At 55.3% G+C, this 22,144-nt stretch overlaps 1 protein-coding gene and 1 long non-coding RNA gene across 3 annotated transcripts in view; one reads left to right on the plus strand and one right to left on the minus strand.

Moving 5' to 3' along the window:
* Positions 1-22,144, minus strand: part of EVPL (envoplakin) — a 30,422-nt gene that overhangs the window by 5,441 nt on the left and 2,837 nt on the right. The window contains exons 1-19 of one of the 2 annotated variants that reach the window (XM_064395349.1): positions 18,267-19,994; positions 12,397-12,496; positions 11,526-11,680; positions 10,687-10,810; positions 9,576-9,701; positions 9,269-9,307; positions 8,418-8,579; positions 7,739-7,846; positions 7,050-7,145; positions 6,687-6,812; positions 5,734-5,880; positions 5,435-5,589; positions 4,039-4,136; positions 3,342-3,523; positions 2,460-2,638; positions 1,911-2,049; positions 1,178-1,371; positions 707-857; positions 38-121 (exon numbers count right to left, since the gene is read on the minus strand). In XM_064395349.1, coding sequence (XP_064251419.1) covers positions 38-121; positions 707-857; positions 1,178-1,371; positions 1,911-2,049; positions 2,460-2,638; positions 3,342-3,523; positions 4,039-4,136; positions 5,435-5,589; positions 5,734-5,880; positions 6,687-6,812; positions 7,050-7,145; positions 7,739-7,846; positions 8,418-8,579; positions 9,269-9,307; positions 9,576-9,701; positions 10,687-10,810; positions 11,526-11,680; positions 12,397-12,496; positions 18,267-18,340 — 2,439 coding nt within the window. In that variant the 5' untranslated portion in view covers positions 18,341-19,994. Of the gene's footprint in view, positions 1-37; positions 122-706; positions 858-1,177; positions 1,372-1,910; positions 2,050-2,459; positions 2,639-3,341; positions 3,524-4,038; positions 4,137-5,434; positions 5,590-5,733; positions 5,881-6,686; positions 6,813-7,049; positions 7,146-7,738; positions 7,847-8,417; positions 8,580-9,268; positions 9,308-9,575; positions 9,702-10,686; positions 10,811-11,525; positions 11,681-12,396; positions 12,497-18,266; positions 19,995-22,144 lie in introns of those variants that run through there. The other variant, XM_064395350.1, reaches the window with a different exon arrangement.
* On the plus strand, positions 439-3,795 carry LOC135284079 (uncharacterized). Its single transcript, XR_010349606.1, has 3 exons — positions 439-535; positions 2,472-2,569; positions 3,072-3,795. It is a non-coding gene; the product is annotated as an uncharacterized LOC135284079 (long non-coding RNA).

Here is a 22,144-nt window from a genome sequence, read left to right on the forward strand (position 1 = left end):
TGCTAAGGGAGTGACAAATGGGAGAGCCCATCCTTACGTTGAGTGTGGACTGCACGTTCTGGGACAGCCTGATCAGGGCGTTCTTCTCAGGCTCCTTGCTCTGGATCTCCTCCACCAGCCTCTGCAGGAGACACAAGGGGTGGTAAGGACACACTGAAATCCAGCTGCCCAGTAATACTCCTGCAGCCTAGAGAATCAGCTCAGCTGAGGGAATGGTGGGAACAGGAAGACATTTAGGAAGAGTCTCCAGGGTTTTAGGGTATCTCAGCTGTGCCATGGCTTGCCTAGGTCTTCCCACACTGATTTATCACAAATAAGATAAATAGCAGCCAACACAGAGACCTCCACAACTCCTTGTCTGAGCTAGTGAGCTTAGAATCTGCTCAAGGAGAGAAAAATTAAGGACTTGGATACAACATCTCAGCCTGAGGTGCAATATTTCAGGATCTGAAAGTGTCCTCTCCATGGAGAAGATTTCAACCTGGAAATGACTGGCACAGATGAGGACACCAGCACTGCAGATAAACCCAGCAAGGTGAGATACACCAGGTAACACCATCTGTGGGCTGCAATCCTTCTCTAGTTCATTCCCTGTGGTGGGGGAGCACAGAGCTAGGAGCTGGCTGGTACTATTTTGCATGTGCTTCTCACAAGCAAATTTCCCTATCCCTGTAAAGTTACAGGCTGCTCTTGCCCTGGAACACACCTTCTGTGCCTGCAGCTTGTAATTGATCTGGCTTGGCCCGTCAGTGGTCTTCACTTGGTGCTTGGGTAGGTTGTTCATCCAGAACATCAGATTCTCGTTGGAGTTTTGGAACTGCTGGTAGGTGAGGCTGATGTTCCTGAGGGTCTTCTCTCTGCACAGCACAAAAGTGGACAGGAACATCAAGGGGAAGGGCAAAGAGTCGTGCGTAAGGTGAAAATATCACCACAACAAACACCAAGATAACAAAAACAGGAGGTGACAGCTGATGCCCGAGTGGGGAGGACAACTCTGGGAGCTCAGAGCCTGTGCTGTGAATAGGAAGGTGGCAACTACACAGAAGGACACCCCTGCTCCTCAGCATTACAGCACTGGGCTCAGGATCAGGGTCCTGCAATGAAGAACACACTCAGGGCTGTGACCCTGCCCCAGTCCACCTCAGCTGAAGGAGCAGGGGTGCCCCCAGGGCCTCACCTCTGGTCCAGCTGGTCGGCCACGGCGTGGTAGCGGTCGTTGAGGAGCTGCACCTCGCGCCTCTGCCGGGGCAGGTCGGGGCAGTACTCCTGGAAGTTGTTCTGCACAGCACTGCAGCTGTGCTCAGCATCCTTGAGCCCCCGGTTCAGCCTCAGCACACAGTCCTCCTGGGCCACCAGGTCCCGCCTGATCTTCTGCAGGGGAGAAGAGAAGACACCTTGTGTTTGCATCAGTCAGGGAACAAACACCAAACAGCCTCCCTGAGGTGTCACTGGGCAGCACCGGGGGCTGGTCAGGCTCTCCGAGTGTCCTGTGAGGTGGAAGAGGTGGAGCAGTGAGGTTTATTCTCCAGGGAAGCAAGGTGGCTTGGACAGTGCACTGAGAAGTTTTGGGGAAGGCAAAACATCAGGTCACTGTGAGTGCCAAGGATGGGGCAAGGAGATTGGGAGCAGGAAAGATTAGGGAGAGGTGTGAGGCAGAGCAAGAGACACTGGATGCTAAGGGGGTCATGATGTATTTTAGGGACTGCAAAAGGAGGGACAGAGGCACAGAGTATTTTCCTGTCCAGTGAGACCAGGTCAGCCTGCAACACCAACATTAAACCTTCAAGGGAAAAGTCCTCAAAAAGACTTCATCGCTGGTGCCTCAAGGTGCTCAAATAAATCCAGCTCCTCCCACACTGGTCCCTCAGCTCAGGGATCCCCCCCTAAAGAGAAGCCTGATGTTCCCCTACCTGCAGGTCATTGGCCCGATCCTGCAGGGCATTGGGGGATGCAGGAATGATGCTGTCCTGAGCCAGCTTGGCCTCAAACGTGCTGACAATCTTGTCTGTGTTCTCAATCTGAGTCTCCAGGTTCAGGGCAGCCTTAGCCCTGGGAAAGGGGGAAACGAAGGACAAGGTTAGCTACAGAAACCCCACTCTTCTTCTTTTCTCCCTTTGATGTTTAACCTTATTCAAAATTAGAGCTTCTGGAATATGTCAGAGAACAGGCAATGTGCACTCACACCCCTGTCATGCTGCTCACAAGTCAGATATGTTGCAGTTCACCACACAGCAGAGCTGGGGCACACACCCATTGTGGTGGATTTTCCATGGTGAGGGGATCTCCTCACAAATTACACACAGGAACTCCCTCAGAGGAGTCCTTTGATGATGGATGGGAGGTTTCCAACCTGTGCTGGATCTCAACCAACACTCATATAGATCAAAAGCATTTTCTGTCATGCTTCTGTGTTGGCACACCTGTGCAAGGACACTTCCTTCCCTCACCCCCTCACTCACTTCTGGTTGTAGAGGCTGGAGAGCATATTGACATCGTTGTATTTGCTCCTGAGGGCGTTCAGCGTGACAGGGAGCTGGGAGGCTGAGGTGCTGCTGGGTTTCTTGGAAAGGTAGGTCTCACACTCCTTCTGCAAGGCATCCTTGGCTGCCCCCAGGTTCTCAAGTTTCTTTGTTGTTTCCTGGCACAGCAGACGGAAGCACAGTCACCCAACACAGCCATAACAGTGCTGCTGTGGAAGTGTGTTTTCCTTGGGGGCAGATTTGGCTGTGGGGCTCAGGGTGTGGTGCCCCTCTCACAAGGAGCTGCCCCTTGGGGCACAGCCCCATCCAGACTGTGGCTGTCTGGCAGTGGCAGGGTGTGGGAAAGAGATCCACATAGACAGATGGAAAAACCCTACCTGCCTGAGCCCATCCTGCAGCCAGAGCCAGGTAAATACCCACAGATGAAGATGTAACAAGCTGGAATACTGCAAACCCAGACCTTGACCCAGAGGAAAGGAGTGGGGCTCCAGGGCACTGCCTCTTTTCCTGTCTCACTGACATTTACAAGTCTGTACTTCCCTGAGAGGAGAGACAAAGCTGGCCCTTGGATTAATTCCCTTTATCCTTTAGTCTTTTAGGGTGACAGCCTTCCCAGGACTGGGACCTGGACCACAGCTCTGAAATGAATGGACCCTCTAGCTCCAGAGCCAAGGGAAGAGCCTGCATTTCCTGAGGGTTTCACTTAGCCCCATTTCAAGGGTTCAAGCCAGCTGAAACCCTTAAATCTGCAGCATGGTTTTCTCCTTTGGAGCACCAGCTGTCCTCTCCAGTGTTATTTCCATGTTGTCCTGCTTTGGGCCAAGGACACAGAGCTACCAAACTGCTCCTGCTCCAACTCACCTGCTGCTGCTTGATCCTCCTGCCAAGGTCATCTGTAGGGTCACTGTAGTTCACAGGAGACCTCACTCGGTTCAAGACCTCCTTCTCTACCTGGACCAGGTCCTTGCCAACACGATCCAGGCTGCTGAGGAGCCGGTCAGCTTGGGGATCATCCTGGACTGCTGGAGGGCTCCTGGACAGAGCTGCAGGGAGACATAGCTCAGGTTAATCCCAGGTTTTAGCTCTGCCTTGGTGAGCCACAGCTCCAAAGGAGGGATAAAGCCAAGTTCTGCCATGCAGACACATCCCTTCTCAGCTTTGCCTTTGAGCTGCAGCTGTGGGAATGGCACAGATAACCCAGGGTTGGGATTTAGCCACGGCTGTCTGCTCATCCCACAGCCCCCAGCTAGGGAAGAGAACTGCAAGGGACCCAGATTACAAAGCAGGCTTAATTAATGTTTCTGGATAGGCACATCCCCCTGAAATCCTCAATACCCTCCAGCTGTTGATGGAGCTCAGAGGCTTGAGGAGGGCAGCAGACTTTAAGTGAATTGCTGAGACAGGAGTCAGGTTGTCTTTGCCATGGAGGAGAAGGCATCCTCCCACAGGGACCTCTGCACGTGGCTGTGTGTGAGCTGCAGGTGCTCTGCCCACCCTGGGTGGGTGCTGTGTTTCCAGAGCTGCCTCTGGACAGGGCTGGGCTATCCAGGTGACAAACCTTGCTGGCTGGGCTGCACCTGCTCCTTGTGGCTGCGTCTCAGGGTGCTCTGAACCGCTGCTCGCCTCTGCTTCACCGTGTTCAGCTCCCCTTCCAACCTGTGAGCAGGGAGAGGCATCACCCCAGGAAGGGACACAGCCCTGACAGAGCCCTGCACAGCAGCAGCAGCTCCCTGGCTGTGCTGGGGAGGTGTCCCCAAGGCAAGGGAAGCTGTCCTCAAAGGCTGGGAGCCTGCAGCCTGTGGTAACTCAGAGATGTCCCTTAGGAAAGGGCACAGCAGCAAGAGCAGCTGGTTGGTTTGAGCAGCTGAGTTCTCTCAAGGGAGACAGTGTTTCCAACTCTCAGCAGAAGCTATCAAAGCTGGAAATGTGTTTCATATGGCTGCAGTGCTTTGCAGCCTGGCAGGGAACAAGTACAAGTTGCTGCTGCACTAGAAATGCCACATCTCACTTGTAAGGATGGTTCCTGCCTAATGAAACTAGGGCTGGGATCTGCCAGAGCTGGAAGGATGAAAAAATATTTCTGGGTGAGAAAAGACTCATGGAACCAGAAGGGAGGGGGAACAGGAAGGACCAGGCTGGTTCTCATCCCTGCTGTGGACTGTTCCAGCTGAACACTGTGTGCTAAAACCAGCAATTCCCAGCTTGCCTGGCTGCTGTCAGATGAGGGCTGTTCCTCTGTGAAGAGGAACTGAATTTCTGTTTTAAAACACTCATGAAACCCATAAATCCAAAAGATTCAATAGTTCAATAGGGATGTGTGAAGAGGGGTACACACTGAGCAACACAATGAAGCAATCACACCCATGGCACTGGGGACCCGAGCTCCCACTCTGGGCATGCCTGCATAGCTCTGAGTCTGGGCTGTGGCCTTTCCTCAGCACTTAGCAGCCCTGATTTACCCAAACACCCGGGGCCATGATGAAAGAGGCAGTGCCAAGCTGCTGCACCACCGCCCCGTCCTGTGGGAACGGCAGGAGCTGAGGCAGGCAGCAAACCCACCCAGAGGCTCAGGCAGCACTGCTCAGCCTCTGCTGGGGCTGGCTGAGAGCAGATTCCACAGATAACTCCGTCCTGTTTGGCAAGTCCCAAGCTCCAGACTGATTCTGCAATGAATTTAGTCAAACCTATGCGAGTCACATGTTTGGGTGAAGAAATCAAGCCTGACTGCCAGAGAACTCATTGACAGTGAGGTCTGTGCAGTGTGCAGGGATGCTGAGGAATGGTAGACACTTGGATAAGACCCCTGGATGCAGGGAAAATCCCTCTCCAGGAGGGATTTAGTACTAGATAGTTGAGAGGCCTGTCCCCAGCTGCTGTTTCTCTGCAGTCAGGCTGGTTTTGACCCAAGAGAGTCCAAATGTCTCTCTGGGTCAGGGTCTCTGCTGCAAACTCACCTATTGACCTTGTCTATGGACTCAGGGTCAGGAGGAGGGATGGAGAAACAAGCAGAAGGTGCCTCCTGGACCACTCCAGTGCTGCTCTGGATCACCCACATCTCTGGGTTGCTGTTGTCCTTCAGAGTGTACTTGTCCCCTCTGGTCAGCTGCACCTGGGAGGGGACACAAAACCCAGTGAAAGGCTTGGCTTTCTGTCCCTAAGATAGTTCCTCACACCACAGAGTCAGGATCTGGAGCAACCAGAGAAGAATCCAGTTCTCTGTCCCTTCTGAGGGTGCTGCTTGTCCAGCCCTCACCTCCCCAGCATCCCAGTCACAGAGGGTGTCCAGGGTGAGGGGCTGAGAGGGACGTGTCCTGCGCAGTTTCAGGGGGCTGATCTCTTTGCTCCTTCTCTTCAGGTCAGTGATGCTCTTCTCTGCCTGCTTCAGCACTTTCTCCTCATTCTAGAAAAACAGAGGAGACAGTGGTTGTGGCCAGGTTTGGTAAGAAGGAAGGGGAGGGTCACACTACAGCAGGTATGCTGGGACCAATTATCTGTCCTTGTGGGGTGGAGTCAGGAGTTTCTCCATTCTCAATCCCTCCATCCATGTCCCTTCTTCCCCTTTCATTGCCAACACTCTCCTCAGTTTCCTTTGCTCACAGATCTGCCATTGAGCCCGGGTTAACCTTAGGTGAACCCACACTTTCATATCAAATATCCTGAAGGAGTTTTCCTTTTCAGAAATGGAACACCTGCCAAGAGGTGGCTGCATTCCAGTGTCAGAAAGTACCAAGATTCCAGCATCTCTTGAGAGCCAAATGTGTTGCATACTTGGGAAGATCCTATGGTGAACGTGTCCCCTCCCTCTCTCTGGGGCAAATCTTCCTTTCCTATCTGCATCTCACCCCTGAGGTCAGATTCTTTATTCCCTCCCTTGCCCTTGGCTCATGAGGGTGCTGAGGAGATGGGAGGATCTTTCCCTGCTTGGATGCCAGGCCCTCTAATCCAAGTGTCTTATCTTAGGGACAACACACGGCTTCTCCCTGCACTTCTCCTTTACTCTGATGGTGACCTGGGGCCTGGCTGTGTGTCACTGATGGGGACAGTGCCATCTCAGGGCAGTGGGAGCAGTGTGGATCCCCTCCCTAGCACAGAGCTGGGGTGAGCGATCCCTGGAGGATAATTCCCCCACCTCTTCCCCTTCCCCTTTTTCATTTATTGGGGATTTAACTGATGTCTGGCTGGTGCCACCAGCCCTGAAGGCCCCACCTCCAGCTGAAGCAGCAGATCTGACACCACCCCGGGGCTGTCTTTGTTGAACTTGCTGTATTTGGTGTCCAGGTCAGAGCTCATCTTCTTCAGGGAGCGGCTCACAGCCTCAGCATCATCCTGGAACTGGAATGTGGGCAGGGAAACAGTCAGGCAAGGGGGGACATCACTGTCCCCAAGTCCAGTGGGGTCTCTCAGTTCACAGCACCTCTAAAAGATTCTATCTTGAGGGGCATTTCCCCAAAAAACCTTTACTAGGTGCAAGCAAAGGGTCTCCTTTCCTCACCCCTTTGCTGTCTCTCCTCCCAGCCTGCCCACTCTGGCCTGACCTGCAGAGCCATGGCCCATGAATTTGCTTTTTACCTTCTTATAGGTCTCCACAGTTTTCAGCTGGCTCTCCTGGCAAATGCAGAGATTCAGGAAATTCTGCCACTCGTTCTTCAAGGCTTCCTGGTGTGCCTGTGGTGGGACAGAGCACATCTCAGTGGGTTCCAGCTGCTCCTACCTCCCCCACCACAGGTCTCCTTTCCTCAGAAGTGCCAGAGATGGGAGGAAGAGCAGACAAAGCTGTGCCCAGGTACTGCCTGGTGCTGAGCCTGAGTGAGGACACCCCTTGAGAAGGACCTGGCTCACACAGAGCAGCCATCACTTCTCCAGTGGTCTCAGCTCCAGTGGTGTTGGGGACTGAGAGCCCACCACAGCCTGACACTGCATTTGCAGGCTTGGAAATCCAGCCTTGGAGGATGGGAGCTGCTTTCATGTGGGAGAAGTCACGCCATGTCAAAGCTGGAACTTCCCAACGGTGTGAGGGATGTGTGTGAGCACCTGAGCAAGAGCACGTCCCAGCACACAGATGTTGGCCACCACCTCCTGGAAATTTTGGAAAGGGTGAAGGCCCTGCACTTCCCTCAGCTTCCCTGCAGGGCTGGAGCAGGCAGAAAGATGCTGCAGTGCAGCCAGTGCAGTGTGGAAGGAAGGAGAGGTGCAGGGGTCTCCTCTGACCCACCACTCTCATTGTCCCATGGGGCTGGGGAGGGACCCCCTCTCCCCACCTGGATAGGTTTGATGGCTGGGTGCTTCAGCTCAATCATCCTGTCCCCATCGTCCTGAAGGTGGTTCACAAACTCCTCCTGGCTGAGCAGCTCATTGGACTTGAAATCCTGGAGGGGAAAAGAAATTTTCTGACCTTGGGAGAATGCAGGGAGCACAGAGGGGTCTCCTGGGGCAGCAAACATAACAGAGATGAGGCTCCCAAAGCACAGACATCCTTGCCTGTTTGTTTGTTTTTTAAAGCAGAAGGGGCTAGATAGAGCTAAAATAAATTAAACACATTTGAGCCTCAGAAATCAACAGGGCATTTGTTCAAAGAGCATTTTCCTATGCAATTATCCCTCTCATTTTCTGTATCCCAGCACATGGCAGTCACTGAGTGTTGTACTGTGGCCACTGAGGCTGATGTGGCACTGAGCCCTTCCCTTCTCTCTGACCATGGAGAGCCCCCCTGGCAGCTCTCTGATGTACAACCCCACGTGCCAGCTCAGGGGACTGGAGAGATCCCACCGAGCGGCTCGTTCCTAATTCCAGCACGAACCCAGGGGGCTCTTCCCCCTCTGTTTTGTAAAGCCTCATGCTCAGGGCTGGTGGTGGGTGTGCAGGAGGCTGGATGCACCCTGCAGGTCCCCTGTGCCAGGCCTGGCCAGCCTTTCACAGGCAGGACACCCCGGGGCTCACCTCGTACTCGCGCCGCACGCTCTGCACATCCATCATCTGGTCACTCCAGTCCTGCTTCAGGATCTTGGTCTGCTGCTCTGTCAGGTAGCCCAGCTCCTTGGTGCAGCCCTGCAGGTGGTGGTAGAGGCTGCCAAGGCTCTGCCCTCGCCAGATGGAAGCTTTCTGCTCACACACAGGACAGAGACAGTGTCAGTGCCCAGCCCGGGGTTCCCTTTCCCCTCCTCTTCCTCCCCAGGACCACACTCCTGTTGCAGGAGATTCCCAGAAACCTTGGTGAGAAATCTGCCACCACTGGCTCTTATCTGATGGGGCTGCTGTTCCCTTTCCCTCCTCACAGACAAGATGTGTTTGTCTAACCAGAATCCCAGGTGTGGGCTGGTGCCTGGGGCAGTCTCAGAGCTGGCCCAGCTCTGCTGTATTTCTCACAAGTCCCATTTTCAGCATCAGCTTCATGGACCCAGCCATGGTCCTCTTTCCTCCTGGCCACCTCTTTGCTCTGGCTGCTCGTTTCCTCTCTGGAAGCCTTATTAGGGATCAGGACACATTTGCAATCCTGATTTGGAACAGTGTGTGGGCTGGATTTCTGGTCCCTGTGCTCATGGACACAGAGGAAACTGCAGGTCCATGACCCATGAAGAGCAGAGACATGGACCTCACCCTCTGCACTGCCCTGAGGATAGAGAGTTCTTTCATTTACACCTATCCCAAGGAGGGAAGGAAATGGGGAGATGATATGAGGGACAGAACTTTACTGTGCAAGCCCAGGGGTGGCTCCTGCTCTGAACTGGGTGTTTCCTGCCCATCAGGGATGGTGAGACCCCATCTGCTCAAAAAACCACTGAGAACCTTACCAGCAAGTCCTTGTACTGGCTTTTTAAATCTGCCACATCCTGGGTTACAACACAGCCAAGACCAAGGAGGTGAACAAAAAAAAGAAAAAAAAAAGAAAAAAAAAAAGAAAAAAAAAAAAAAAAAAAAGAAGCTGTTAGCAAACCATGTGGTGAATGCTGATGAAGTGATTTGGGGAATCAAGAAGCCACCTCCTTGCCCTCTGCAGAACAAGGGTGGACATTCCCCATGTGGAGGAGTAGAAGGGACACAGCAGTGACAGAGGCAGCAGGGTCCCCAGGGCAGTGACAGGACAAGGAGGGGCCTTACCCCGGAGTGCAGGTTCTTGATCTGGAGCCCGTAGGCCTCGATCTCCTTCTGGAGGATGTTGTGCTCAGCTATCTGCTTCTCCAGCTCCGACATGCCGGGGCCATACTGCCCTGCATCGACTTGTTTCTGTGCAAAAGGAGTCAGGGCAGACACTAAAGCCAAAGGCTTTTCAGGGAGAATCCCCTGGCAGTGCTGGCAGGGCATGGAAAGATCTGGTATCTGATAGCAGCCCAGCAGGAAGGGAGGGGATTTTTTGTTGTTTCCCATCATTGCTGTTGGTTGCCATTTCCCCAGCCATACACAGGGGCAAAGACAACCAGACCACACAGCCCTGGGCCACAGAGCTGAGCTGAGCCAGCCCCTGCCCACGGTGACAGGCATGGGATGCACTTGAACACCATGCAGCTTTCAGGGGAATCCAAACTGCCTCCAATCTGAGAACCCCACATACCCAAACCTTGCAGTGGGAAACCCTGAAAGGCAGGGCTGTAAAATCCTAGGAGACATCACCTTCTCCATCCCTTCATCCCACAGCAGGGTCTCTACCTGATCCCCCTCTGGTAATTCTTAATCCGAAGAGGTTAATTCAGAGGGTGCTCCAGAGGGTTTTAAGAGGCAGAAGAGAGGTAGAGAGTTTGTCTTCCACCCAGAATTATTAGTATGAGTATATTTCTATATATTATTATTTTAATATTTATATTCATTTACATTATTAATTTCATATTTTATATTATTATATTATTTTAATATTATTACTGAATTATTCCCACCATCTCCAATATCTCTGCGCTATGCTGAGCATGCATATATTATTTATGTTTATTTATATTATTCATATTTATTATTTTTATATTATTACATTATTTGTTATATTATTACTGAATTATTCCCACCACCTCCACCATCCCAGCATGATGATGAGCATGCATATATTATTTATATTATTATTTTTATATTATTACATTATTTTTTATATTATTACTGAATTATTCCCTCCACCATCCCAGCATGATGCTGAGCACGCAGTGGCTGGCACAGCCCTAGAGACAACAGCAAACATTATCTGGCCTGGCAGGAGATGCAGAGAACATCCAAACCCAGTTGCTGTTACCATCTTTTGGTCCAGGATCCTGGCCCAGTCCACCCTGGGCCCCACCTCGGGGATGTTCAGCTGCTCGTAGAGGGCCCGGTACTCGGAGCAGAGCTGTGTCACACGGTCGTGGAGCTGCTGGATGCTGCCAGGGGGAGAGGCACAGGTCCCCGTGTCACTCAGGGTGCAGGAGAGCCCAGGTGGGCCCTGCAGAGCCCGGATTGCACCCACGAGGGTGAAAATGTGCTTTGCTGTGCCTTTGTGGCCTCCTTCAGCAGTGTCCAGCACTTGTCCTGCTGCTCTCCATCCCCAGGGATGCCTCAGGGATTGCTGCCTGCAGGAGATGCTGCAGGGAGGTCAGGGCTGCCCTTCCCAGCTGGGAAAATCCCCTCCTGATTTCTGCATAAAGGGCTGGAAGTGAAGGGGAGCAAAGCACCAGAAGCCAGCTGGAGCTCTTCTCCCACTCCAACACCCACCTCTGGCTCTGTGCTTGCCCCACATTAAAGGGATTTGTTTTAGGGAAGGCAGAGGAAAAGGGCATTTGCCCTGATAGTGGGGCCACATTTTAGCTCTGCATTTTTCTAGTACCTTTTAAAAGGGCTCCCAAAAGACTGGGAGCCCTTTTAAAAAGTACTGGGTGGATGCCAGAGTGATTGGCCTCTCGGGCAATCGCTCTGGCATCCACCCTGCATACCAATATCTTTATAATAAATTGGCAGAAAAGGTGATTTTAAGGGTAAACTCTGTGGGAAGAGGAGTGAAACTACCACTGATGGCAAGGAGTGGAGCTCATTCCCTGTCCTGAGGAGGTTCCCACTTGCTCAGTGCCCTCAGCACCCCTGTCCCTCCACTGCACTCACTCTTTCTCTATCTCGGGAGCCTGGGGGTGTTTCAGCCTCTTGGCACGGTCCACATCCAGGAAGAGATCCTTCAGCAGGGTCTCAGCTTCCTTCAGGTTCCTGGCATTCTCTGTCTGGAACTCAAAAGCCTTGTTCTTCTGGTGGTTGCTGGAGTCCTGCAGGACGGGGAGACAGAGGAGGAAGGCTGGTTGGACCTCAGGCACCTCACAACACTTTCCTTGGCCAGCACACAGGCTCTGGATCCACACAGCAGCCACAGAGCAGCCCTGGAGCCTCCTGCCCCAGCTCCCTCCCTGCCAGGGGTGGTGTGGGTCAGGCTGGCAGCCTGTGGGGCAGCTGGGGGCACGGGACTGTGCTGCCACAGAGGAGACAGCCCTGGCTGTGCAAAGCCTCAGGCACTGAGCAGAAAGAATCTGGGAAGCCTCGGGATGCAGCCCCAGGGTTGGGAGGCTCTGTGGGGTGTCTGTTCCTCCCCAGCCTCGAGCCAGCCCCCAAACCTGCAGCAGCACACACAGAGCACACAGCTGAGCTGTGGGAGCCCTGGATGCTGAGGGGTTGGGGCTTTCTGTGCTGGCAGGCTCTGACCCCCAGGAGAACAGTGCGTTTGACCTGAGGACGTGGAGGAGGCTTCCAAAATTGATTGATAGCACTGGGATTGTGGGTGTGGAGTTTGAGTAGAAGTGTGTAATATCACAGGGTGGAAAATTAAGAGTTTAAGGTTTTAGAATACAGTAATATATAGAGAGCAAGATGGAGGTTTTAGGGTGTAGGCTGGTCCTTCTTCATCTTCTTCATGGGTTTGGGTGTTGTCCTAGAAACTGCATTTCCAGGCAAAGCCTTTCACCTCCCACCACCCCCTGCCACGAGTGACCTGCTTGAGTCTGGACTGAGTCTCCAGGATGTCCTTCTCCACCTGGTCAGCATTTGTCTGCATGCGGGAGATGAGCACGGCCAGCTCGTTTGTGGAGGACCTGGAGAGGGAACAGCAAAGCAGATGGGTGGTAAAAGCAAAGCTCACCTCCTCCATCCCTGCCCAGGACCTGCCCCAGGTCTGGTCCTTCATCCCTTTCCCCCATGGCCACTGGGTCTCTCAGGACAGAGCCTGAGCTGTGGCCAAGGGCATGGGCACACACACGTGTGGTCAGGGAGGAAAACAACAGGGAAAAAAAGAGACAAAACCTGCTGTAGGGTTTCCAAAAGCACCAGTCTGGGGTTGGAAGACCCAAAGCCACAGGGGCTGGAGGCCAGGGGAGCACCCTGCAGAGGCAGCACAACACGCTCACCCTGTTTGGAGGTGCTCCCCTGGGTGCTGCTGGCACAGGTGGCCTTCAGCCCAACCAGAGCTGCCATCCTGGTCCTCGTGGAGCTCTCCACAGCTGGAGAGCCCAGTGCCACCTCAAGACTGGGCTGCAGGGGACAAGGATTGCTGTGCAGACCACAAGCCCCTGTGTGTGCTGGAGGCTGTTGTGGTGTTTTCAGAGCTTGGGGAACAGCAGGAAGCTGAGTCAGGGCAGGTTTATGTTGGATGTGAGGAAAAGGTTTTCCACCCAGAGGGTGCTCAGGCACTGAACAGGCTCCTCAGGGAGGAGGTCACAGCACTGAGCCTGAGCTCAAGGAGCATTTGGACAGTGCTCTCACATTCTTGGGGTGTCCTGTGCAGGGCCAGGAGTTGGACTTGATGATCCTGGTGGGTCCCTTCCAGCTCAAGGATAACCTGTGATTCCCAGACTCCAATTTCCCAAGGCCATGGCACACCTACCAGCCCTCCTTGCCCCAGTGGGGCTCCACTGAAGGTTCCCAACAACCATTCCCTACTGCTGTCACCTGAGTGCCACCACAAAACCAATGGTGCCATCACAGCCCTTGTGCCACCACTGCCCTTGGGAACCAGCAGCCCTGCTGGAAGAGCTGGACCCAAAGCTGGATCCAGGCATGGGATGGCTCCCAAGGCTCCCTCTGGACAAGGAAGCACAAACCTCAGTGCCACCTTTGTCCTCGGTGCCACCTTTGTCCTCGGTGCCACCTTTGTCCCTGTGTCCTGTTGTTTCTAACAGCATCTGCCCTTGGGGACAGTGCTGGCCCTGCCCTGCAGGCAGGGAGAGCACAGCAGTGCCAGGATGTGGGCAGGGGCAGCAGGGTGGGGAGGGACAGCATCACCAGGGATGGAGCCTTGGAATGCTGCTGGGGGGACAAAGTCCAGCAGAGCTGAGTGCATTGTGTGCTGGTGCTGGCAGCTGAGAGCAGGAGCAGAGTGAGCAGTGGGACATCACTGGGGGCCACCTGGAGTGGGGGACACTTCAGGGCAGCTTGGTGGAAGAAGAAGGTAGGAGAAAGGTGATGTCCTACAGCATGTCTGCCCTTAGCCATGTGCTTTCCTGCCAAGCCCCTGAATCCACAAAGGATGGGGGAAATTATTCCTTGATGGCTCTGTCATTGCTCCAGCTCCTACTCGTGGCTCTGGCTGTCCCACAGCCCATTCCAAAGGCTGGAACACGTGCTGGGATGTTCATTTATTACAGCTCCAAGTGATCCTGACATGCCAGGGAGTGTGATGGTCACCCCAAGCTCCTGTTGGAAGTGAGCTCAGCCCCACTGAGCCCGTGTGGCCCCAGAGGGGTCACAGTCCCAGCACCCCTGCTCACAGTGTCCTCCTGTGCCCTTTCCCCAGCCCCTCCCTTGTGTTTAATCTCCCAAGCGTGGGCCTGGAGCTCTCAGCTGCCCCCAGGTTTGGGGCTGGCAGCATCTCCCTGCCATGCCTGCAGTGTTCACCAGCAAGTGAAAGGGAACTGCTGAGCTGGGCAGCTTCTCCAGGTCTAATTCCAGGGATTGTGGAGCCCAAGCAGCGCATCCATCACCACCAAAGCCTCCTTCCCTGCTACAGCCTGTGTTTAACATCCCGTTCATCATCACTCCTACTCCGTGCCCTTTCCCAGTGTCACCTGCAGTGCCCAGGGAGATGCACGGGGTGGGTGGGAGCAGCACAGGGCTCGGTCCCTGCGAGCCTGAGCGTGCAGCAGGCTGGAGCTCTCGGAGGTTCCCCCTCCCCAGGAGGTTACACAACCTCCCACTCATCCCTGACACGCCTGGAATGAGGTGGTGTCCCATGAGCAAATACTTGAGCACCACCCAAATTTCCTGCCCGGGCTCTGTGCGCAGGGAGGAGATGTGAGTCACGGGCTGGGCTGGCCCAGTGGGTAACTCTGTGCTGCTCCAAGAGGGGAGAAGTGAGGATCCATCCTCCCCAGGGATGGTAGATACCAACAAAAATCCTGTTTATTCCTGCTAGCGCTCCCTTTCTGGTTGAAGGAAACACTGGGGCACTCCATCCCTTAGTTGCTAAGGCTGGGCACAGGAACCTGCTTTATTTAGGCTGAGCCACAACAAATCTATGGACTGAAAAGATGTCAGCAACCTCGTGGTCACAGGCACTCAGCCCATCCCAGCCTTGCTGCACGGAGCACCTGAGGCTGGAGACCAACAGCCTGGCTCTCAGGGAAGTGGGGATGATCCCTGGAGAACATCATCTCAGGAGCAGCAGGGGTGTGCTGAGAGGAGTCTGTGCAAACACCCATCCACACAGCCCGTGGATGCATCCCTGTCCCTCCTCGGGGTGTCCCCCTGTCCATCCCCGCTGTCCCTGGGCAGGAGCTCTCCCTCAGCCAGGGCTGGGCCCTGCCTTTCAGGGGGATCATGCTGACATCTGGGCTGCACAGAGGCAGCCTGGCATCAGGTAGGATTACAGGCAGCCACCAGCTCATGTTGGACACCCCCCAGCCTCCCAAAATTCAGGTCCAGCCCCACACACAGAGCATGGGACAGCCACAGCCCCGGGATGGCTGAGAGCAAGGCTGGGCCAAGCTCCTCCTGCTCCTCCTGCTCAGCAGCCAGGGCAGCCTCCTCCCTAGGGCCATCTCACGCCTGGGCGAGGCACAGCACTATTATTAGCATTATTAATTGGTTCATTTCTCCTACCACTTTCTGCCTCCTGGACAGCCCAGCTGCACAGAAGGGATGGTGTCTCCCAGCAGCAGCAGGACTGTCCCTGCTCCTGGTCACTGCTGCCAGGGCACTTGGGGCAGCACCACAGCTCCACCCAGGCAGTCCCTGAGCCCTCTGTCCCTTCCTCATGGGGACAGAAAAGGGCCCAAGGCTGGGTCTGTGCTCCCTGACACACTCAGAAGTCCTGGCACATTTTGATTTTCCAGCAGAGCACCCCTGACCCCTGCCAGCTGTGGGTTAGTACCTGAGCCCCTGCCTGTCCCCAGGGCCCACTCTGCTCCAGATTGATGGCAGCAGCAGAGGGACGTGGTGGGAAAAGCAGCAATGCCAGGAGACACTTAAATCCCAGGAGATGACTTGCCATCCCCCTCCTTTGTCAGAATCACACCCAGGCACAGCCAGTCCAGCCAGATCCAATTCAATTCCACCTTCCCAAGGGTTTTCCCTTCCAGCCCTGCAGTGCCTCCAGCTGGAGCAGGGCACATCCAGGAACTCCTGGGGCACAAACCTGTGCTGCTGCTCCCTCCCTGGGGTGCATCCACCAAGGTGAGACAGCAAAGGGCCCTGACAGGAGGCTCAACACCATGGCCCCAGGGACCAGGAGCCCTCTGAGGGGGTCCAGCAGCTCGTTATGAACCCCAGAGACAGGGAAACTCAGCTGCTGAGGCTGTGGCCTTGGGGCCACCAACACAAGCTGTGGGCCACCAACATTTTCTTGGGGCCATCTGCAGAGCGTGTGCTGGTGGCTGCTCCCAGGACAACTCATCCACCTTCATTTTCTCAGCTGCTTTGGGCACTGGCCCAGCCCCAGGCAATGGCTGAGGGAATGAGGCTGTGTCTGATGGTTGGAGCCTCCTGAAACAAGCACAGCTAGCTCAGGAATTGCTGTGCTCCCTGCTCCAGCCTCCATCCTGCATGGGAAAAGCTGTGAGGCCTTGCTGGATGCAGCTGCAGTTATTCTGAGAGGTTCATGCTGGGGCAGAGCCTGCCCAAACCCTCTGCAGGCTCCTGAGAAACCCCCAGCCTGCTTTGGGAGCTGCAGAGATCGCATTAGTGAGGCTGAATACAGCAGAGCCTGGCACAGCTCCGGGGCTGCTGGGGAGGTGCCTCACTGCAGCCAGGCCCCAGGCAAAGCTGGGTGTTCAGAGAGCCCCCAGAGCTGCCTTTGAGATGGGTTTGTGCATTCTCAGCTCCTCTGGAGCCTCCCATGGCAGGGGTCCAGCTCCTGACACCCCAAACCTCGTCCCCAGGCCCTGCTGCCCTGCCCAGCTCCCCCTCCTCACCCTGCTGGCTAATCTGGGGTTTGTCCCCCAAAACAGCCCAGCTGGGGGCCAGCACTGTGTTGTAACCCCCCCATACACACACACACTGTCTCCTGGGGTGCTGCTGGTGGCCCCAGGAGATGTGGCCAGCACCCCCTGCATGTCCCCTTTCCTCAGCACAACCCCCCTGGCTGCTTCCTCAGCTTCCCAACGTGTCAGGGCAGAGGATTCCCATGGAATCAACCAACCCTACAGCATGCAAAATTGCTGAGGAAGGTGGAAAATAATCCTGATTTAACGAGAGCAGCTGGAGGGAGGGCTGAGGTGTCCCTGCAGGAGTGCTCCCTCCCAGAGGAGGCCCTGATGCTCAGGAAGCATCACACATCTCATTCCCTCAGAACTGAGGGAACTCTTCATAGAGCCACAGGATGGTTTGGGCTGAAAGGGACCTTAAAGACATGGCCAGGGACACCTTCCACCAGAGCACCTTCCACCTGCTTGGCTGCTCCAAGCAGGTCTGAAAGAGGCAAACTCAGCGTTGAGTGAGGCTGTGCCAGGCTGTGTTAGAGCAGCCACCAGCAAACCCATCCACCCATCTCCATCCCTGAGCTCAGCATCCTTCCCCAGGGATCCCAGGGCAGCCTCACACAGCCAGGGAATCCCAGGATCTCAGACCCAGCTTGGGATCTGCCTCACAGCACACCCAAGCACAGAGGCTGCTTTCACCCTGCTCCTACCTGCCCAAAAGGGGCTTTTTTGCACCTCCCTGCTCAGTGACCACAGCTCTGAGCACATCAGGGGCTGCAGGACGCTGCTGGGGAGGAGCACGAAGCCCACCAGAGACAAGGACAGCAGCCAGGCAGCACTTTTTGGTGTCAGCTCCCAGCAAACCCCAACCTCCTGCTGCTGCACAGGGGGATGGCACTTGGGGTGGCTGAAAAAGCAGGGATCACCCATCCCTTGTCATCCCCCAGGGTCACACAGACACAGAGAGAGAGAGAAGGGTAACGGAGCACACACACATAGAGAGAGAGGGCAACAGAGCACAGACACAGGGGTCACACAGCACTGACACACACCGAGAGAGGGGTCACACAGCACTGACACACACCGAGAGAGGGGTCACACAGCACTGACACACACCGAGAGAGGGGTCACACAGCACTCTCAGAGAGAAGGAGAGGGGTCACAGAGCACTGACAGAGAGAGAGAGAGGGGTCACACAGCACACAGAGAGAGAGAGAGTGTAACAGAGCACACACACACACAGAGGGGGTCACAGAGCACACACACACACACAGAGGGGTCACATAGCACACACACACACATACACACACACAGAGGGGTCACATAGCACACAGAGAGGTCACACACACACACACAGAGGGGTCACACACACAGACACAGAGGGGTCACATAGCACACAGAGGGGTCACATAGCACACACACACACACACACACACAGAGGGGTCACACTTACTTGCTGGGTTTGACAGGGGAGCCTCTGCTGGGGGAGCTCCTGCTCGGGGAGCCTTTGCCCACCCCCTTGAACATGTTGGCCAGGTCCCAGCTGCTGTCCCGGGCTCTGCTCGGGTGTGGTGGCTCCCCGCTCCGGTGTGCCGGGATGGAAGGACAGCGCTCAGTAAAGAGCAGCCCCTGCGAGGCTCCTCCCCGAACGCAGGTGAGCAGCAGCAGCAGAGATGGAGGCGCCTCTGAAAAAATGACTCGAAAAACCAGTTTAGGGTGGAAAGAGCAGAGCCCCAGAGGGAGAACGGGAGACCTCGCCCTGGCTCGGAGAGTGTTGGGGCTCACAGAGCCAGAGCCGAGCAGCAGCTTCCCAGCAGAGGGACAGAGAGCACTTTGCAGGCAGGAAAAGCCTGGGACACCACTTGCAGGGAGTGCACTGCAGCCACTGAGGCACTTTTTAAAGCTTCTCCTTGCAGCATCTGTTTAAAATGCTACAGAGCAGCTGAATCCCCACGGGCAAAGCCAACCAAGGGTTTTCCAAGGTGGCAGCAGCAGCTTGGGAATCAGCGACTCTCAGAACATTTTCAGTCCAGCATTTTCTCAGAACAATTCTCAGTCCAGCAAACTTTTGGCCCAGGCTCAGCAGAAGGTGGCCCTGGCTCCCAGGAAAACACTGAGGGCTCAGGCAGAGGGGAGGTCAGGCTGATCCAGCACAGATCCCACAGCAACACAGGATCTTAGTGCAGGACCAGGGAGGGAGGGCAGAGGATGGGGGGGACAGGAGAAGATGGGGGTCACAGCCCCCACATAAACACCAGTGATGCCAACACAGGCTTGTGGCTGTTCTTCACCTGTTTGTGTGGTCCAAGGACAACCCAGGACCAGAGGAAAAGGCCCAGCATCCACTGTCCCTTCCTGGGTGACCTCTTTAAATTTAAATCATTCTTGTCTCAAGAGAGAGGGAAAAACACAGAGAGGATGGGAAGTGGTTGCTGAGAGATCAGCCCTTTGCCATTGGCATCCCACTGACTGATGCCAGCAGTGATGCTCTGTGACCAGAGCTGCTGCAGGACCCAGGGGGGCCCCCAGACCAGAGCCAGTCCCTGTCATTGGCATCCAAAGGCTTTGAGTGACCCAAAGCCTTGCCAGAGATGAGAACTGAAAGCATTTGGTTCCACACAGACCTGATTTTGTACCCACACGCAACAGGAGAATGGGACAAGCTCCTCTGTGGGGGGCTGCTGTTTGCATGGGCCACGAGGGGATTCATTCCCTGTAGAGTCACAGAAAACTAAACTGGACAAGATCAGCTGCCTGCTGGAAAACAGCATGTGGAGGAAGTTCTAAGGCTTAGCACCAAGAGTAAACCCAGCAGATACCAGCACACCCTCTGGACAGCTGCTTCCCAAGGCATCCATCACCCCGGAGCACCTGGAGCCCACGGCTGAGCTCCTGCCCTGCACAGCTCCAACCCAGCACCTTCCTCTCCCCTCTGCAACCAGACACTGCTGTGATCCTTCCCAGTCCCTGCCTGGTGAGGGTTCCTCAGCAAGACAGAGCATTCTAAAGGCAGTGGTCCTTGCTCAGCCCTGTGCACACACAGACACACGCCCTGGCAGGCAGCAGCAGCCACACAGACAGGACAGACAAACAGGGCATGATCCCTGGGAGGAGAGCAGTGTCCTTGGCAGGCAGCTGGCTGCTCACAGATCGTGTGAGGCAGCAGCTGGGAAGCCAGGCCAGGTCCTGAGCCCCAGCCCAGGAGTGATGCTGAGCTCTGAGCCTGAGCCCCAGCCCAGGAGTGATGCTGAGCTCTGAGCCTGAGCCCCAGCCCAGGAGTGATGCTGAGCTCTGAGCCTGAGCCCCAGCCCAGGAGTGATGCTGAGCTCTGAGTCTGCCTTGAGCTGCCTCTCTCAGCCAGTCAGGCAGAGTCCATGTCAGCAGCATCTCCTGGCTGCCTGCTCATCCCAGGAGAAGCAGAGCTTGCCCAGCCCTCAGCAAAGCCCTGTCCCAGCCTCAGGAGAAAAGGGGAAGGCAGGGATGGCTCTGGGGTGATGGGTCTTGCCAGCCCAGCAGCCCTGGCACGGCACCAGCCCAGAAGTTTCTGCTGCTGCCCAACACGTGTGGCACACAAGGAATGTTCTGCTGCTGCCAGCTCGGCCTCCCCTGCTCTGGGATGGACACCAGGATCTGCTCAGGGGAAGGGGAAGTCGCTGCAAGAGCCCTCAGGGGATTGTGACAGACCCTCACACTCTGACAGCACTGCTGGACTGAGCCCAGCCCACTTCCAGACCCCCGTGGGTTTTGCCCAGACTGGCCCGAGCCGTGCCAGGGCAGAGCAGGGTGGTTAACCCAGACCCTGCAAGAAGCAGCAGGCAAGGAGACCAGTCCAACCAGTCCAACCAGTCCTGCAGCACAGCCACCCACAGCTGCAGCTGGCACTGGGAGCTGGGCAGGACCCACCTGGCCCAGTGCAGCAGGAGAGCTGAGCACAGGCCTGGAGCCCCCCCCGACAGCCCTGCCAAGGGTCCCCTTGTGCAGAGCACCCCGGGCTGGCAGCCCCATCCCAGCTCCAGCACCAACCCTGTGCTGCAATGAGGACCAAGCTCCCTCCTGACGAGCTGGCAGAGCTGCTGTCCCCACAGGAGATGGGGCAGGGGTGGGCAGCCCTCTTTTCACCCCAGGTGTTCCAGCCAGGAACTGCTGCCACCAAACCAGAGGCAAAGCCAATCCCAGAGCAGGCTGTGCCTTGCCCGGGCACATTCCCAGCTGGGCTCCAGCTCTGTTTGGGGGCTGAGACACATCTCCCGGGGGAATAGACCTGGGGCTGGCTGCTCCTGCAGGGCTCCAGACGCAGCAGGAGGTGGCATGGGAAGTCACACCACAATCACTTCCTTCGTTTTCCAGAGCAGCATTTCTCCCCGTGGCTGGGAGCTGTGCCAGGATGCAGATTCCAGGTTTTCCAGGGCAGCCACACAACAGCAGCTGCCTCTTGCTGCTCACACAGCTGAGAGGCAGCCTGCAGGGACAGATAGCAGGCACAGCTGCCATGGGGACCTCAGGAGCACAGGACATTTCAGGGCAGGAAGATTTCAGAATCCACCCTGGGCTCACCTTTCCTGAGAGGCTGGCAGAGGCTGGAGGATGGTGTGCTGTCATGATCAGCTCTCTGCTGGGTTTTTACAGAGGGGATGAAAGGTGAACATGGCCCATAAATGATTTCCTGTTACCTGTGAAGACCATTTGCATTCTTGGATGACAAAGAACTTGCCTCCCCTGTGCCTCTCCCTCCTGATCACCCTCTGCACACCATTCCTTTGGGTCAGCTTTCCTTCCATTTCACCTCCTTGCTTTTGAACTTCTTCATTCTTGAACTCTTCTCCCTGTGATGCAACAAAATCAAAGCACTGCACAAAGCTCCCATGTCATCACACACCCAGAGCTGCTTCTGGCCAGACACTGCAGGGGAAACTCCACTTTTAAGGTCCTGAATGACTCTGCAGAGTAGTGGGTTCCACAGCAGAGCAAGGGAAAGACCTTTACCACAAATTTAACCATTGGGAAGTAGGAAGAGAAACACAGGAACAACCAGTGAGCACAGATGCTGTGGGGGGTTGGGGTTTGGTCTCCAATTGTTTGGCACCTGGAAACAGCCTAGAGCTGTTTATAAAATACCTATGGAAAAGCAGTTTGTGCATCTCCTCACCTGTAAGGCCCCTGCTCACAATAACCCATATTTACACCAAATAAAACCAAGGCACATCTCACCAGCAGCTCCCAGCACCCCAGGGAGCCTCTGCACCCACGAGGGAAGCTCTGCTCTGTGGAAATGCTCTTGTTTGGCAGCAGGACCAGCAGGTACAGGCAGCCCAGGCCAAGGCTTGCAAAGGA

The sequence above is a fragment of the Passer domesticus genome, chromosome 20 (genome assembly GCF_036417665.1).
Source record: "Passer domesticus isolate bPasDom1 chromosome 20, bPasDom1.hap1, whole genome shotgun sequence".
NCBI lineage: Eukaryota > Metazoa > Chordata > Aves > Passeriformes > Passeridae > Passer > Passer domesticus.